The sequence below is a fragment of the Lithobates pipiens genome, unplaced genomic scaffold, assembly GCF_037356315.1.
Source record: "Lithobates pipiens isolate NorthernLeopardFrog02 unplaced genomic scaffold, aLitPip1_a1.2 Scaffold_16, whole genome shotgun sequence".
Lineage (NCBI taxonomy): Eukaryota > Metazoa > Chordata > Amphibia > Anura > Ranidae > Lithobates > Lithobates pipiens.
The window spans coordinates 634,697,310-634,714,633 of record NW_027507748.1 but is presented as its reverse complement, the minus strand read 5'-3'; the positions used below and the strand labels follow the sequence as shown (position 1 = coordinate 634,714,633).

The window sequence follows — 17,324 nt, the reverse complement described above, 5'->3', positions numbered from 1 at the left end:
TTGAGATAAAATAATGTGCTGGATTGGATCAACTTGGTCCACTTTATCCCCACCATAAAGGAGTTGTAGTTGAGCAGCTAGGTAATAAAGTTTGGCATTGGGAACTGCTACCCCCCCCCCCCCATCTTTGGGAAGTTGGAGTGTGGCAAGTTTAATTCTAGAATCGCCACATTTCCATATTAGATCCCTAAATAAGCTTTCTATTGTCCGAAACATTTCCTTTTATACACTATATTGGCCAAAGTATTGGGATGCACATGAACTTTAATGGCATCCCAATGTTAGTCCATATGGTTTAATATTGAGTTGGCCCACCCTTTGCAGCTATAAAGTCCATAAAGACACGGATGAGCTAGTTTGGAATGGAAGAACTTGACTGGCCTGCACAGAGTCCTGACCTCAACCCAATAGAACACATTTGGGTTGAATTAGAGCAGAGACTGCGAGCCAGGCCTTCTTCCTAAACCAGTGCATGACCTCAGAAATGTGCTTCTGGAAGAATGGTCAAACATTCCCAAAGACATTCTCCTAAACCTTGTGGATAGCCTTCCCAGAAGAAGAATATAACTGCAAAAGGGTGGGCCAACTCAATATTAAACCCTATGGACTAAGACTGGGATGCCATTAAAGTTCATGTGTGTGTAAAGATAGGCTTCCCAATATTTTTAACAATATAGTGTATTTAAAAACAAATGCAATTATTTGGAGGTTGCACACAAGGTATAATTTGGTAATAAGACCAAAAAGAGGGACAACTGAGGAGATTAGAGGGATTTGTTTCACCTGTCCCACGATCCAACGGTGGGCTCACCTCAGCCGTGTTCACCTCCTGTCGTCTGTCCCCGATGCTGACATCTTAACTGTGGGCACCCGGCTGCGGCAATTTGTGGCTCCACAGCCAGGTGTTGTGGATGGTCCTGCAGTCTTCTGGGTCCTGTCACATGTCCCAGAAAACTGTGGGGAAGGAGGGGGGAAAACTTCTGCTTCTGATCCCCTAGCAGTGTTGCCAACTACCAGTATTTTTTCTGGCAGTCAGTAAAAAATGCCAGTGAAAGAAAAAGGTTACCAGTAAAAAATATGGCTGTGACGCTTGGCCGAGACCCTCCGAGTGCCTGCTACAGTGTGTTCGGAGTGTGCCGGCAGTGTGTCACATGAAGTCATGGTGCAAGGGAACAGAGCTGCTGGAGCCACATGTGCAGATCTGCGGAATGGGAAGAAGACAAGCCGGGAATGGACTGAAGGGACCACCTGGCATGGAGAGAGAGGGTCACTGTGACTCAGGATGGGACGTGTCATGTTGGTGAGGTGCCATCATCATCTGTGCTGCTGCACAATGCTGTCAGTGTCACTGCGAGAGTCAATTTCATGTGTGTGCGCCGCCCATTCTAATTTCTTGCCCTCCTGAGTCCTGTCCCTGAGCTTCTTATTTACTATATCGAAAATAAAATAAGAAATATGTTTTTGCCTTAATATCTACCTTAGATCACTTTGCTAATTGCATATTGTACTTATAGTAAGGAAAATTCCACGCTTAGGGTACAGGTGTGCAGCCTCCCCTAATTAGACCCCCTAAGGGGCTAAGAGATAATTAAGTAGATGTATGGGGTATATGGCCTACCTAAAACTCTACGAAATAATTCCTAAATAGCACCCAAATTAGTGACACAGTGCATTAATACTCCTAAATTGACACAATATATATAAACCAATAATACTTCCAAACCACAGCTGGTAAATCAGACCATTAGTAAATATGAAAAAAAAAAAGTAAAAAAAATTATAAAATAAAAATACCAAAAAGCAATAATAAAAAGTGACGTGGTAAATAAACCCATGAAAGTCCAGAGAGAAATCCATAAAACAATATCCAAAAAAGTATCTAAATAGAAATAAATATATGTCAAAAGTGAAGCTCCAAAATGGCCAAATGTTCAAAATATAACCTGAAAGTGAAATAATTCTGGTGCTCGGCTATATATATATATAATATTTATTTTTTATTTTTTTGTGTGAAGCTCCAAAATGATCAAATATTCCGCAGTATGATTCAACAAAAAGAAAAAAATTAAACAATAAAGTATATATAGTATAATGCCCTGTACACATGGTCGGACATTCCGACCACAAAATCCGTCTGATTTTTTCCTCTGATGGATTTTGTCCGAAACTTGTGTTGCATACACATGGTCGGACAAAGTTGTCGGTAAAACCGATCGTTTGGAATGAAGGGACTATGTAGAGGCTAGTAGCCAATAGCTTTGGTCCAGCAATTTAATCTGAACATGCGTGGCATTTTTTCCATCGGAATTCTCTACAACCGATCGTTTGTAGAGAATTCCGATCGGACAAAGTGCCACAAATGCTCAGATCAAATTACAAGACCAAGGCTATTGGCTAGTAGCCTGAATGTAGTCCCGTCGTAACGAACGAACGTCATCACGTTGCGAACGATCGGATTTTCCGACAACTTTGTCCGACTGTGTGTATGCAACACCAGTTTCGGACAAAATCCGTCGGAAAAAATTTGACGGATTTTGTGGTTGGAATTTCCGACCGTGTGTACGGGGCTAACAGGAAGTTGTGTTACAATAAAGAAATTGTAGGAGGCTGAGAGAGATAGAAGTTACTTTTGTGTACATTGAATAAATTATTTTCTTTCTTTTTTAAAGTGGTTGTATAGTCAATAGACTTTTACCTACAGGAAAGCCTATAATAAGGCTTACCTGTAGGTAAAAAAATCTCCTAAACCTGTACAGTTTAGGAGATATTCCACTCGCAATGCGCCGCTGACTGCAGCGGCGCATGCGCACAGGGGATTCTTGGCTGAAAGTCCCGCAGACGCCGGACCCTGCCGGGATGAAATCTCCCGCGTGCATGCGTGGGAGTGACGATATCACGGCTCCGGCCAATCACAGCGCCGGAGCTGCGATACCCGGAAAAAAAACGCAGAGGGAACATGTCAGCTCCCTCGGCGTGGATCGGGCCAGATGTCGGGGCCTCGGTCTAAGGTAAGTATTTCATAATGAGCTAGTATGCGGTGCATACTAGCTCATTATGCCTTTTCCTTTGCAGGTGGCAAAAAAAAAAACAACACATCAGCGGGTATACAATCGCTTTAAACCAGAGTTTAGTGTCACTATAATTGTCCCTAGTAATGAAGACACTCATCACTTCACTTGTGATGTGACATCCAGATATAAATATGGAGTACACTGAACAACTCAATTCCGGCTTTTCTTTTTTTTTTTCCTATGTAATAAGCAGCCAGAATGTTTTGGTCTCAACAAGAAATTTATGATTTTGGTATTTGCTCGGAACTTCTGTATAAAAAGCAGATACTTCCAGTTTATCTGGCTGTCTATTGCTTTAGCCCAGACCTAGAGCTGAGTAGGTACACATTGTGCATAAACAAACTCTGTCCAAGGGAAAGTGATAGGGTTAATAACGGCTGATTTCCTGTTGTAAAAAGCAGGTTGATCAGGTTGTATACCTTTTTTTTTTTTTTTCAAGATTTCAGAATATTATTGACCAGTGATGTCAAAACTGGAAACCATCCAACATAAAATATACAAATATGATCAGACTTTATGTGAAATGCTTGGTGGTGAGCATAGGATAGAACGCAGGGGTCCGATTATGAGAATAGATGATTAAAGTTGCACCATGGGCAGGTATAAAAAAAGAACCAGTAATGTGGATATGTATTTATTATAAAAAGTTATATTAAAACCACTTCACCTATGGAAGATTTACCCCCCCCCTTCTTTCATGACCAAGCAATTTTTTGTGATACGGCACTGCGTTACTTTAACTGACAATTGCGCGGTCGTGCGAGGCTGTACTCAAATTCTGTACTTTTGTACAAATACTTTTTTCCCCCACAAATTGAGCTTTCTTTTGGTGGTATTTGATCACCTCTGTGTTTTTTATTTTTTGCGCTATAAACTAAAAACGACATATGTACACACGGTCGGACATTCCGACGACAAAAAAAAAGATTTCGGCCCAAACTTGTCTTGCATACACACGGTCGCACAAAGTTGTCAGAAAATCCAATCGTTCAGAACGAGGTGACGTAAACCATGTACGATGGGACTATAAACAGGCCAGTAGCCAATAGCTTTCGTCTCGTAATTTATTCTGAGCATGCGTGGCACTTTTTCCGTCGAAATTGTTGAAATTGTCTACACACGATCGGAATTTAAACAATCGGATTTTTTTAGATCCTGCTCTCAAACTTTGTGTGTCAGAAATTCAGATGGAAAAAGTCAGATGAAGCACACACGCGATCGGATTTTCCGACAACACGATCCGATCGCACATTTTTCGTCGGAAAGTCCGACCATGTGTACAGGGCATAAGAATTAAAAAAAAAAAAAAAAAAAATATATATATATATATATATATATATATATATATATATATATATATTTTTTTTTTTTTTTTTTTACTTTCTGCTATAAAACATATCCAGTAAAAAAAATTTAAAAAATATAATTTCATCAACAGTTTAGGCTAATATGTACTCTGCTTCATATTGTTGGTAAAAAAAAACAAAAAAAAAATAAACATATATTGTTTGATTTGCGCAAAAGTTATAGTGTCTACAAAGAATTTGATATATTTATGGAATTTGTATTTATTTATTTTTACTAGTAATGGTGGCGATCAGTGACTTATAGCAGGACCGCGATATTGCGGTGGACAAATCGGATACTAACTGACACTTTTGACACTTTTTTGGGGAACCAGGACATTATTACAGTGATCAGTGCTAAAAATATGCACTGTCACTGTACTAATGACAGCGGCTGGGAAAGGGTTAACATCAACAGTGTTCAAAGGGTTAAATGTGTGCCTGACCAGTGTTTTAGTGTAGTGGAGAGGTGCTTTTACTAAGGGGAAGCGTGGATCCATGTCCCTGCTTACAGGAACCCAGGATCCATGCCTTCCTTACTGACAGAATGGCAATCTGCCTTGTTTAAATAGGCAGACTGCAGTTCTGCCTGTGTACCGAACGATTAGCGGGTGCCGGCAGACATCAAATCTGTGGGACCCACTGATTGGCACCTGCTGAGCAGAATCACAGCGGAAGCAAGCTACTGGTGGCGCATTCCCACGCCCGCTACTCGTAAGTGCAGGATCACTTATATATACATGATCCAGCGCAGTGCGGCCGCCCTGTAGCAGTAAAACTTCTATAGGGCGGTCGGAAAGCGTTAAAGTAGAACTACAGGCAAACCTTTTTTGTTTCATTTTTGGATACAGTGGAGAGGGATTAGAACACCTATCAGTTTGTATTGCTGTCTGTGTCGCCTCCCATAGGTGAGATTCACCCTCTCTATTTGTCCTGGGTATTATTATCATTGAAAGTGAAGGTAAAAGAAAATCCCAAATTTTGGGTTGTCCCCGGAAAAGTAAGGGGAAATCTTCCAATGGGGACATCTGGGACTTGTCATGTATCCCAGATGATTGACAGGAGGGAAGGGAAAGAAATGAGCCCTTCCTGTGCCGAGGGGAAGTGATGTCACCAATCCAGGCACTGAAGGAGGCAAACTACGAGGGACCCCCTAGCAACAGCCATTTAGAGGTGAGTTTAAAAAAAATATTTCCAATTTTTTTTTAGGAATATTAATGATTTTTGTTTTTTTTTGTGTGCAACCCCACTTTAAGTTAATATGATTTCATGAATATACCTTGATCAACTTCTTTTAGGAGTCTGTATGATAAAACTTGTATTTTAGCATCCAATCAGCAGGCTGGTATGTTTTTGACTAGTTTGTCAGGGTGCCAGGATCATAAAAGTGGCTTAACAAAAAGAAATTAATTAGCAAGTAAAACAATTCCCATATATATATTTCATTTTAATGTAGCTGCTTTCTTGGTGTTCATCTTTAAAGTCAGTTGAACCTACAGAACTTCAGGAATGTGTGCGGCCTCTGGTGTGAGTGGGCTTTACCCGCTTCCAGACTGCCCCACGCACATATACTGCAGCAGGGCGGCCCTTCGGCATGAAATCACTGACATCCTTTCTTTTGGGTTTGGAGCGTGCATGCCCGCTGCCGGTGACCTGCTCCTGCTATGATTGGACACAGCAGAAGCCAATTAGCAGGTCCAGTGGACCAGATGTCCACCGGTAACAGTTGATCATTCCCAAGGCAGGCAGAACAGGCAGTCTGCCTATGTAAACAAGGCAGATCGCTGTTCTGTCAAAGGAGAAAACAGAGATCTTGTGTATCTGCTAAGCAGGAACAAGGATCTCTCTCTTCCCCCAGTCAAAGCACCTCCCACACAGTTAGCAAGCACTCCCAGGGAAAACACGTAACCCTTTGATTGCCCCTGATGTTAACCCCTTCCCTACCAGTGTCATTAGTACAGTGACAGTGCATTTTTCAGCACTGATCACTGCATTGTATTGTGTCACTGGTCCCCAAAAAGTGTCAGTTAGTGTCAGATTTGTCTGCCGCAATGTTGCAGTCCCGCTAAAAATCACTGATTGCCGCCATTACTAATAAAAAAATGCAATAAAAAAAAAAAATCCAAAAATCTATACCACAGTTTGTAGATGCTACAACTTTTGCGCAAACCAATCAATATACACTTATTGGGATTTTGTTTTACCAAAAATATGTAGCAGAATACATTTAGGCCTAAATGAATTAAGAAATTCATTTCTTTTTATTGGGTATGTTTTATAGCAGAAAGTAAAAAAATGTTTTTTTTCAAATTTATCAGTCTTTTTTTTGTTTATAGCACAAAAAATAAAAACCGTAGGCAGAGGTGATCAAATACCACCAAAAGAAAGCTCTATTTGTGAGAAAAAAAAGGACATCAATTTTATTTGGGTACAGCATCTCACGACCACGCAACTGTCAGTTAAAGTAATGCAGTGATGTACCGCAAAAAATGGCCTGTTCAAGAAGGGGGGGGGGTAAACTTTCCGGAGCTGAAGTGGTTAATGCAGAGCAGCCACATATATATGTGTTAATAGGGGAAAGTTTACTGTGTTGAGAGTGCTCTAACACCCCCCCAGCACAGTAGAGAGAGTCTCACCGCTCCAGGAACACATGATTAAGCACTACTGCTATGATTAAGCACTACTTCTAGTGCGAAACGTCAGCTTTTTTTGTCTGCTGTGTTCTTTGGGTTTTTGATGTGATTTTTTAATAAAGAAAGCCGTTTTTTCTGAAGAGTGCTGCAGTCCAGAGTCTACTTCCGTTTGTTCCCCCCAGCACAGTAACTAAATGTTAAGGGAAGTTCCGGTGGCATACTTGTGATCGGGAGCTTCTAAACAGGAAATCACATCGGTCACATGATCGGAAAGACCGCCTCTGCCATTTAGATTCAGAGCAGGGGGGCAGTGACAGTAAGGAGTTAAAATATATTACCCCTGGAATGTTATCTTATAATGTATATATGGCTGTTCTTACATTTTGTTTAATTTACATCTAGTTTGATTATTTTTGCCTTTGTTAATTCCTCAGCAATTACCGGTGATCCCGCCAGTTTCTTTATTTTTATTTTTTTAAGGCAGTCCTATAATAAAAGTCTACTGTGCCACAAACACACAATCCTTCTCCAGAGCAGCTTCTGTACAGTGAATCGCTCCTAAAACCCTTAAAAAACACGTTTGAAATCACTTGAATACACATTATGCTCAAATGTGAATGTAGCCTGAGTCTCACTGTGCAGGTGCTTAACCACTTGCCTACCGGGTACTTTCACCCTCTTCCTGCCCAGGCCAATTTTCAGATTTTAGCGCAGTGGCACTTTGAATGACAATTATGCAGTCATGCAACACTGTACACTGTACATTTTTATCATTTTTTTCACACAAATAGAGCTTTCTTTTGGTGGTATTTAATCATCAGTGGGTTTTTTGCTAAACAAATGAAAATAGACCAAAATGTTTTTGAGAAACAAAAACATTTTTTATAGTTTGTTATAAAACTTTGCAAACAGGTAGTTTTTCCCCTTTGCTGATGTGGGCTGATGAGGCTTCACTGATGGGCACTGATAGGTGGCACTAATGAGGAAGCACTGATGAGGCGGCCCCATGGCAATAGGCAGCACTGATAGGTGGCACTGATTGGGCACTTATAGGCACCACTGATAGACAGCACTGATAGGTGGCACTGGTTAGGCAGCACTGATAGGTGCCACTAATGAGGAGGCACTGATGGGTACTGATTGGCAGCACTGATGAGCACTGATTGGCAGCACTGGTGGGTATTGATTGGCAGCACTGGTGGGTATTAATTGGCAGCACTGGTGGGTTGTTGGGACTGCCGATGTCCCTTTAACACAAGCCGTTTATCGGCTCTCTTCTTCTCTCCTCATGCTGTCAGCATTAGGAAAGAAAAACCGATAGCTTGTGTTTACATCTGTGATCAGCTGTCATTGGACACAGCTGATCCAGCGGTAAAGGACTGTGATTGGCCCTTTACCCTAATCTGTGATCAGCTGAATCTGAAGGACTCGATGATCACAGAGCACACCGCAGGGGGCGGGCGGGTAGCGCGATCACAGTAAGGACGTCATTCGACTACAGTTGGGAAGGGGAGGACAGGCTTTTCAACTCAGGCTGTGGCTGCTTTAGAAAAAAAATGAACTGTAAAACATTGAACACCTTTTGTTTTGTTGCCCCTGGAATGTATTTAACTGATTTAAACTAAAGGTTCAATTGGGATTTAAGTAACAGCAAACTATTAAAGTGCATCAACGCAGAACTGAACATAATGATCTTTTTTTTATCAGATGTAGTGTTTATTTAGGGTACTTCATTTTCTTACTTGTGAATAATGACCAGTGCTCGAGTCCTGTGGGAACGCGTGGGAACGGCGTCCCTGCACTTTTTTCAAAGCAGGAACGCCGTTCCCTTTGCGGGACTAGAGCCGCCCGTGCCGAATGAGATGTATGCAGTGTAGCACAGGAAGCTCCTGTCTGTAATAGGTTCTCTCTCTTGTCACTCAGCGCTGTTCGCTCCCCGGCGGCCCCTCCTCTCTTCTCGTCTATCCCCATTGGCTTGTGACATTATCTGGGATAGACAAGAAGAGAGGAGGGGCCGCCAGGGAGCAAGCAGCGCTGCATGATATGAGAGAGAGAGAACTTACTACAGACAGACGCTTCCTGCGCTACTCTGCATACTGGCAAGTAAGATCCCCTCACGTGCCCTGTAATGTGCCCTGAGTGCTATGTGCCCCATGCCCTAATGTGCCCCATGCCCTGATGTGCTATGTGCCCCATAATGTGCCCTGATGTGCTATGTGCCCCATATTGTGCCCTGATGTGCTATGTGCCCCATAATGTGCCCTGATGTGTCATGTGCCCTGTGCCCTGATGTGCCCCGTGCCCTTATGTGCTATGTGCCCTGATGTGCCCCATAATGTGCCATAATGTACCCCGATGTGCCCTGATGTGCCATGTGCCCTAATGTGCCCCATGCCCTAATGTGCTATGTGCCCCGTGCCCTGATGTGCCATATGCCCTAAGGTAATGTGCCCGAGGTTGCTTGGTCTGAGTGCTTTCATAGGGTCTCAGATATCAGCCATTCCCTGTCCTCAGCAGTGTCCTGGACAATAGCATTGCAGGGTAACCAGATGCCAAAGACTTGCCTCATGGTCACCAGCTGAGACCTTAGACGATATTTGCAGATACCTAAGGAGAAGATTGTCCTCACAGTCAATTACTAACCATTTTGGAGTATCCCATGTCTTAAGACATCCCCTAGGCCTAGACTGTTTTTTCGACTTGAATTAATTGTTGCTTGTGTGGACAAGTGGCCTCGGTACTTATTGGGAAAAAAATCAGCAGCCATCCAGGGGTTAGCAATACATACAATATACAATCTTTATTTTACAAAATATATATTATAAGGTGCACTAATGACATAGCCATTCCAGCGCACAGCAGAAACGGTTCTCTTTCAGACCTTCTCTAATCTAATATTCAATCCTTTTGCTCATTGGGGTTGATTTACGTTATTATTGTGTTTCATGTTTGAAAAAACAGGACTCTGCGGTCTGTCGTCATCCGGTCTCCCATAGGGGAGAGCGGCGCTCTGACAGGTCCGTCCCTGCACAGTGTGCAGAGACGGACCTGTCATCTTCCTGCTCAGCGGAGATCGACGGAGCAGTCCCCACTGAGCAAACGGATGTTCACGGGGTGATCATCACAGATCCGCCCCGTGTAAAAGAGGCCATAGGGTTGATTTACTAAAACTAGAGAGTGCAAAATATGGTGCAGCTGTGCCAATCAGCTTCTAACTTCAGCTTGTTCACTTAACTTCAGCTTGTCAATCTGTGGCCCTCCAGCTGTTGCAGAACTACAACTCCCATCATGCCTCTGCCTTTGGGAGTCATGCTTGTAACTGTCAGCACATTGCAATGCGTCGTGGAACTTCTAGTTACATAACAGCTGGAAGGCCATGATTTAAATCGTAACTATACTTTTGTTGAGAAAAAAACATTCCCCTCTGAGTCCATTCACACAGGGGCAATACGACTTCCAGCACGACTTTGGGGGGCAACTTGGACACTACTAGAGTAAGGCCGCGTACACACGGGCGGATTGTCTGCCCAACTAAGTTCGTCAGACAATCCGACAGACAGTCCGTCCAACATTTGAATGAACGGACTTGACCACACACGATGAACAGACAGTCCGCTGAAAGCTTGCGTGATGACGTGTACAGCACGTACGACGGGACTATAAAAACAACGTCCAATACACTGCAATGCAACCTTCGGCCGTGTAAATCCTTTCTGAGCATGCGCCATACTTAGTCCGTCCAACTTGCCTACACACGAGCGGACTGTCCGCTGAAACCAAGTTTGGACGGACAAAACCAAGTTTGGACGGACAAAATTACGGAAATTCCGAAAGACTTAGTCCGTCAGACTGTCCGCTGAAAAAGTCCGCTGAAGCCCACACACGAGCGGATTGTCCGCTGAAACACGGTTCAGCGGACTAAGTTGGGCAGACAATCCGCCCGTGTGTACGCGGCCTAAGAATCACAGCGCGACTTGAGACAACTTACAAGGCAACTTGAAGTTGCCTCCAGGACAGGGGACTTTGCCAGTGGCCAATCACATAATAATCAGCTCTGTGGGAGGGAGGGGTTTGCTTATAAAACTATTTTTACTTCCTGGAAAGTTGCTTCAGTTAAGACAGAGGATCCGACTTGGATTCAACTTCCATTGAAATCAATGGGTACAAGTTGCCTAGAAGTCAGATTGAAGTAGTACAGGAACCTTTTCTGAAGTCGGAGCGACTTCAGTAGTGTACATTAAGATGGCTCTCATTCACTTATATTGATTTTATCATGTTGCGCGACTTGAGGCAACTTGGGACGACTTCAATTTGGATCCAAAGTTGCCCCTGTGTGAATGGACTCTCTGGTTGATCTATATACATTGCAAGGATTTTTAACAAACTTTGTTGGAGATTCCTACATTTTGTTATTATGAATTATTATGAATGTTATTATGTATCTTAGTGTAGACTTCTGGGAAAATAGAGCCGGTAACCGGGCTTCTGTTACATCGATCTGTGCTGTTAATCAGTGCCCACAAGTGCCATATATCAGTGCCACCTTTCAGTGCCCACCGGTGCCACCTTTCAGTGCCATCAGTGCCACCTATCAGTGCTGCTAATCAGTGCCCATCAGTGCCTCATCATCAGTAGGGACACCTACCATTGCTGTCTATCAGTGCCGCCTATCAGTGGCACCTGTCAGTGCCCTTTAGTGCCGCCTATTAGTGGCCATCAGTGCTACCTATCAGTGCCACCTCATCAGTGCCCACCAGTGCCACCTCATTAGTGCCCATCAGTGCAGCCTCATCATTGCCAACTCATCAGTGCCTATCAGTGTAGCCTCATCAGCGCACATCAGTGAAGGAGAAAAATGACCTGTTTGCAAAATTTTAGTACAAAACTATGAAATTTATTATTTTTTATTCAACATTTTCAGTCTTTTTTTGTTTCTTTAGCAGAACATAAAAAAACAGCGGTCATTAAATACCACCAAAAGAAAGCTCTATTTGTGTGAAGAAAATAATAAAAATTTACACACTGTGCATGACTGCGTAATTGTCATTCAAATGCAACAGTCCTGAAAGCTGAAAATTGGCCTGGGCAGGAAGATAGATTAAGTGCCCAGTAGGCAAATGGTTAAGTAAATCAACCCCAATATGTTGAATGACTTGAACAAAGCTTACTCTAATGGCGCATAGACATGATTGTATTTTCAGACGGGAAATGTTGGATGTGAGCATGTTGGCGGTAAGCCTGACCGTGTGTATGCTCCATCGGACATTTGTTGTCAGATTTTCTGCCAACAAATGTTTGCTGTCTGACTTTCCGATCGTGTGTACACAAGTCCGTCGAACAAAATTCCACGCATGTTCTGAATCAAGTACGAGCCGGATGCGCTCGTTCTTGTAAAACTAGCGTTCGTAATGGAGATATCACGTACGTCTTGTACGTCACTACATTCGTAATTGTTGGCCAACATTTGTGTGACCGTGTATGCAAGACAAGTTGGAGCCAACAAACATCCTTCGAACAAAAATTCACGGTTTTGTTGTCGGAAAGTCAGATCGTGTGTATGGGGCATTATTTGCTATGCTCATGGACTTTGCTAAGAAAACAGTTCATACATTAACTTTGTGTCAACATTATTTCAGCTTAAGCTATTGCATGCTATGCATGCAATAAGCTTTTTTTGCCTCATCCTGCACTGATATTTTCTACCTGATGGGACAATAATCTAACTGCCAGCAGTGTGAGAGTGATTGTCACTGGGGACAGTTAACCCTTTACAAACAGTAGCTGCCACCACTTGTTTTACAGGCAACATGCACTGTTCACTGTATCTACAGCAATTCTGAAATTTAGAAAATATCTGCACCCACTGCCACACCCGAGAGGAACAGAGCTTTAAAATATGGTAGCTTTCTTCAATAGATGAGGATTCTTTAGAAATGTAGAGCATTTAAAGATACAACTTAACAATTTTTAAATATTGTTTTTAATTAAAGAAAAAAAGGTAGAAAAAAAATATTTACAGAAAATATATTACAAAACAGACAATAGCAACAGCAAAATAAACAGGAATAAATGTAAAAAAGTACTTGACAAAGTTCGCTTGGTCTTGTTTCTGGCAGAGTCCAATCTGATGCATTAAAGTCATTGGCTCTCATGAAATACCCTTAGCAATATGGCATGGTTTTGATGTAAAATTGAGAGCTGTCGGCTGTCAAATTTTGTGTCACTAAGCCAATCCTCACCCAATCAGGAGAGCTGAGGGTAGGCATTCTGAAGCATTTATGATATTTCAGTGGATCCTCCCTCAGTGTCAGTTGTACAATTCAACAATGTATTATCAAATAGAATGAAATAATAACTTGATAGATATCAAAAATGATATTAATCTTATGCCCATTCTGCTTAGGATATGTAATGTGCCCAGTCAAACGACTGTACATTATGGTATACATGTTTCGTATACATTTGGGTGGGTAATTGTTAAGACTGTCATTTTATCAGAATTTATAGAACATAAATACATTTTAAGTGCTGAGAGCCTTTGTATGATAAGGAAAATGTCAGGTCGGATACAGGAAAACTTATCAACGTGTATTGCTGCTAGACTTATTTAGCAAGTGCTGGTGTAAAAGATATCCTGCTAATGGATTTTACAACATCATATTAGCCATTTACAAAGAACACCAAACCAAGGAATGTTTTAAGGACTAGTTTATGGTAGGACTTCATTATATCTCTACTTCTACGGTCAAGATACCTTAGAACCTGTCCGGTGCTCCACTAGAAGTCTTATGAGATGCCAGTTTAACAGACATAATAAGTCTTTGAGGCTTATAAATCCTGTAAGTACTGTTTATTCAAGTTTACTGCTTTGAGCTGGTTATTTTAGTGCTGGGGCTTTTATGGAATGTGTCAGACTTGTACATTTGGAAAAATTAGGGTGTAATTGAGTTCAGCATGACTCCCTCTTTATTTGTCTACTATCTTTTAGAGCTGCACTCAAATTTCTTCCTGAGGAAATAATTACTATACACAAAAGCTTTGCATTGCTTTGGACCGAGGGTGACAGTAAAGCCTAATACACACAGGCTTGAATATCGGGCGACATCGTCTGGTTCAGAAAAACTGGCTAACATTCAGCCCCTATGTATAGCAGCTGGACCACCAGAAGCCTGCCCTTCGGCTGGCTTCTGTTGAAGGGGCATGACCGAAAAAGGTCTGCCAATTGGCATCCGATCAATGGCTGAGTGCTCTGACCTGTGTTCTGGCAGGAGGGCTGTCCCCCTGTCTGAACACAATAGCTCAGTGGAGGGAGATCGCTGTACTAACATTGCATAGTTAGTACATCGGCTCCTCCCACGCTCTTTTAATCTTTTTTGCTGAACGAAAAAAAGAACTATTAGTGTGCACCAAGCTTAAGTAGTTGGGTTATGTGTAAGACAAGAAAGTCATAATATTATAGGTAGTTACTGCTACAAGGGAAACCAGAACATTGGTTAGCTGTAAAAGTTGGTATTAGTCAATTAGAATACTTTTTTCGGGGTTGTTGCAGTTTTGCCTTGGAATAGGCCTTAGTCATTGGTATTCCAATAAGGTCTATTCCACTTCTCTGCAGGAATGTCTGAAGATTTGTGGGTTCCACATTTTTGGGGTCCACAGAGCACACCTGGTAATACAATATATAAAACAAAAATATATCCAGGTTTAGACGTTGAGAGTTTTCAATGGTGTATACACCACTGTAACAATACCCATTCACTCTGTGCTCCTGCTCCTCCCAATGTTGAGTCATTCCAAATCATCAATGAGACTACCATGTTATGGAGATGCTGCAACATGCTTACAAACACAGAAGTGATAGAAGTAAATCAATAGGGGACGTCACAGAGGTTGATTTTAATAGGTAAATGACCCTCAATATTAACCATCTACCAAAATACAGTATGTTGTACATGAGTTATAAAAAATAGACATGTATAAAAATGCTACATAGTCATAGCTAATAGCTTTGTATTGAAACAATGACTGCTGAAAAGAGGACAAGTTAGCCTACATCTTTACAGCAGTGATAATATATACATATAAACACTAGTATAAAAGTAATATTACAGTATAAAATATGGCACATTGTGTGTTTTCAGGCTTTTCAGTTAATGTCACAGTGAAGATCAGATGATATATGAAATGTGCCTGAGGATCAGACATCGCATCATGACTCAAAGTTCAATTCCACTGCAAAGTTTTCACTGTAGATTTTTCCAGACTTCTCTTTGTGAGGATTATCCAGCTCATTTTTTGATAAATAAAGTCTAAAATAAATGTTAATACAAAAATCGTATTATTATTATGGTCTACATTGGAAAACAAAGTAAAAATTGAATCTTTCAAAACTTTAGGGGTGCACGTACTTGTGTACACACCCAAGGCCATATGTACCCCACTTCCTGTGCAAAGTCATTCCCTAACATAGGTGATAGCTGGTTTGTGCTGCCATGACTATGAGCAGTTTTGAATTTCTGGGTGGTTATGGACTCTACTGAACTATGCTCAGTGTTCTAGTCATAGAGAGTAATAGAACACCTGTCTCTGTTCTTAGTGCAGTGCTGACTGCAAGTACAGGTACAGTTATGCACAAACCACCAGAGAATCAAAACTACTCCTGACCACAGAAGAACGAAACGCTTATATCCTTTACCAGAAGTATAATCATGTGGGAGGGATGATATTTGCTCAAATGGGTGATTGTGGGGGGGATGTGGTCTTCTCTAGCGCAAAATTGCAGTTATCTTTAAATGGTGGGGGCCACCATTTAAGCAGACCATAGATGCTGCAATTTTTCTTTCCTGCAACCACGGGTTACAGGAAAGGAAATCACTCAATTCTGACTGTGTTGCTGGGGTGATTTCTTCTATTGTGTTCCGGTGGGGGGCTCAGGGATCCGCCCCGGCTTAGAGAACACACAGTGATCATTGCTAGTGGCTATATCCGCTGGCAATAATCACATGTAAAAACTGTCATGCTGGCTGTCCCCTAGTTGATCGATCGATCAACTTGGGTAAAATCAGCCTGCCCATACATGATTCGCATCTCAGCCGGTCCGTGCTGAATTGGCAGGGATTCGAACCATCTACGGTCAGCTTTAGTCACTTGTAGATATTTGTCTGCTACACTTGCTATCTCATTCTATGGCATCTCCACGTAGTTGCGGCTCTCAGTCTCTAACAAAATATACACTAGAACAATGCACTGTTCAGTGCAAGAGGGGTGACTGCAGCAAGGAAGCTGAAAATGTTCATAGGTACAGGAGGTCCCCCCTGTCCCTTTTAGGCCTTTTGGCAGTTACAAGCCCAATTGTTTTACCACTGGATTCAACCTGAGACATTAGATGAACAAAATTATTTATTTAAGTGGTGAGTAGAGGTGTAGCAGAGGATAGAAAAACAGTTGTAAATTAAATTCTTTATTGCAACACTTGAGAAGTGAATTCAACTGTGTCTGTTCATAAATTTGACCGATCTAGCTAAGTTATTTGTAGATCTCTATACATATTCCATTTCTAAATCCCTTTCTTAGGTATTGGTAATCAAAACCATAAACCATTTTAAAGAGACCCTATAATGGGCAAATCCCCAAAACTGCTGCAGTTATAGAGTATCTAGGGGTGCATACATATAGCCACAGCAAGCTATATAACCTTGCTGTTTTTTGCCTAGTTCTTGGGTTCTTCTGACAGGCAATGCTCCAATAGTATTGGATAGTCTTAGCCCTTGTACACACGGTCGGAGATTCCGACAACCAAATCCATTGGATTTTGTCTGACGGATTTTGTCTGAAACTGTTGCATACACACGGTCGGACAAAGTTGTCGGAAAATCCAACGTGATGACGTTATTTCGTTACGAAGGGACTACGTTGACGCTAGTAGCCAATAGCTTTGGTGTAGGAATTTGATCTGAGCATGCGTGGCACTTTGTCCGATCGGAATTCTCTACATATGATCGGAGTATGTCCGATCGGAGCATTTTGGCGGAAAATCTTTCCAACAAGTTGGAAAACTTGGTCCGTCCAATGGAGACCACACACAGTCGGAATATCCGACAAAACGGTCCGATCGGACACATTCCGTTGGAATCTCCGACCGTGTGTAAAAGGGCTTAGACTTTGCTGCTACCTCCTACGTTCCTTACATTCCTATTGGTCCATCACAGTGGCCAATTGGAATGTTCAGGGAGGGGTGGAAAGAGTGGCATTAAGCTTCAGCGCTACTGGAAAGTTGC

The 17,324-nt window shown here is 42.0% G+C and overlaps 1 protein-coding gene across 4 annotated transcripts in view; it reads right to left on the bottom strand.

Moving 5' to 3' along the window:
• Positions 1 to 13,012: 13,012 nt before the first annotated feature.
• The window catches only part of LOC143983987 (phosphatidylinositol 3,4,5-trisphosphate 3-phosphatase TPTE2-like), a 103,836-nt gene continuing 99,524 nt past the window's right edge, over positions 13,013 to 17,324 (bottom strand). For all 4 annotated transcript variants that reach the window (XM_077484211.1, XM_077484210.1, XM_077484208.1 and 1 more), the window contains one exon: positions 13,013 to 15,356. In XM_077484211.1, coding sequence (XP_077340337.1) covers positions 15,257 to 15,356 — 100 coding nt within the window. In that variant the 3' untranslated portion in view covers positions 13,013 to 15,256. The remainder of the gene's footprint in view (positions 15,357 to 17,324) is intronic.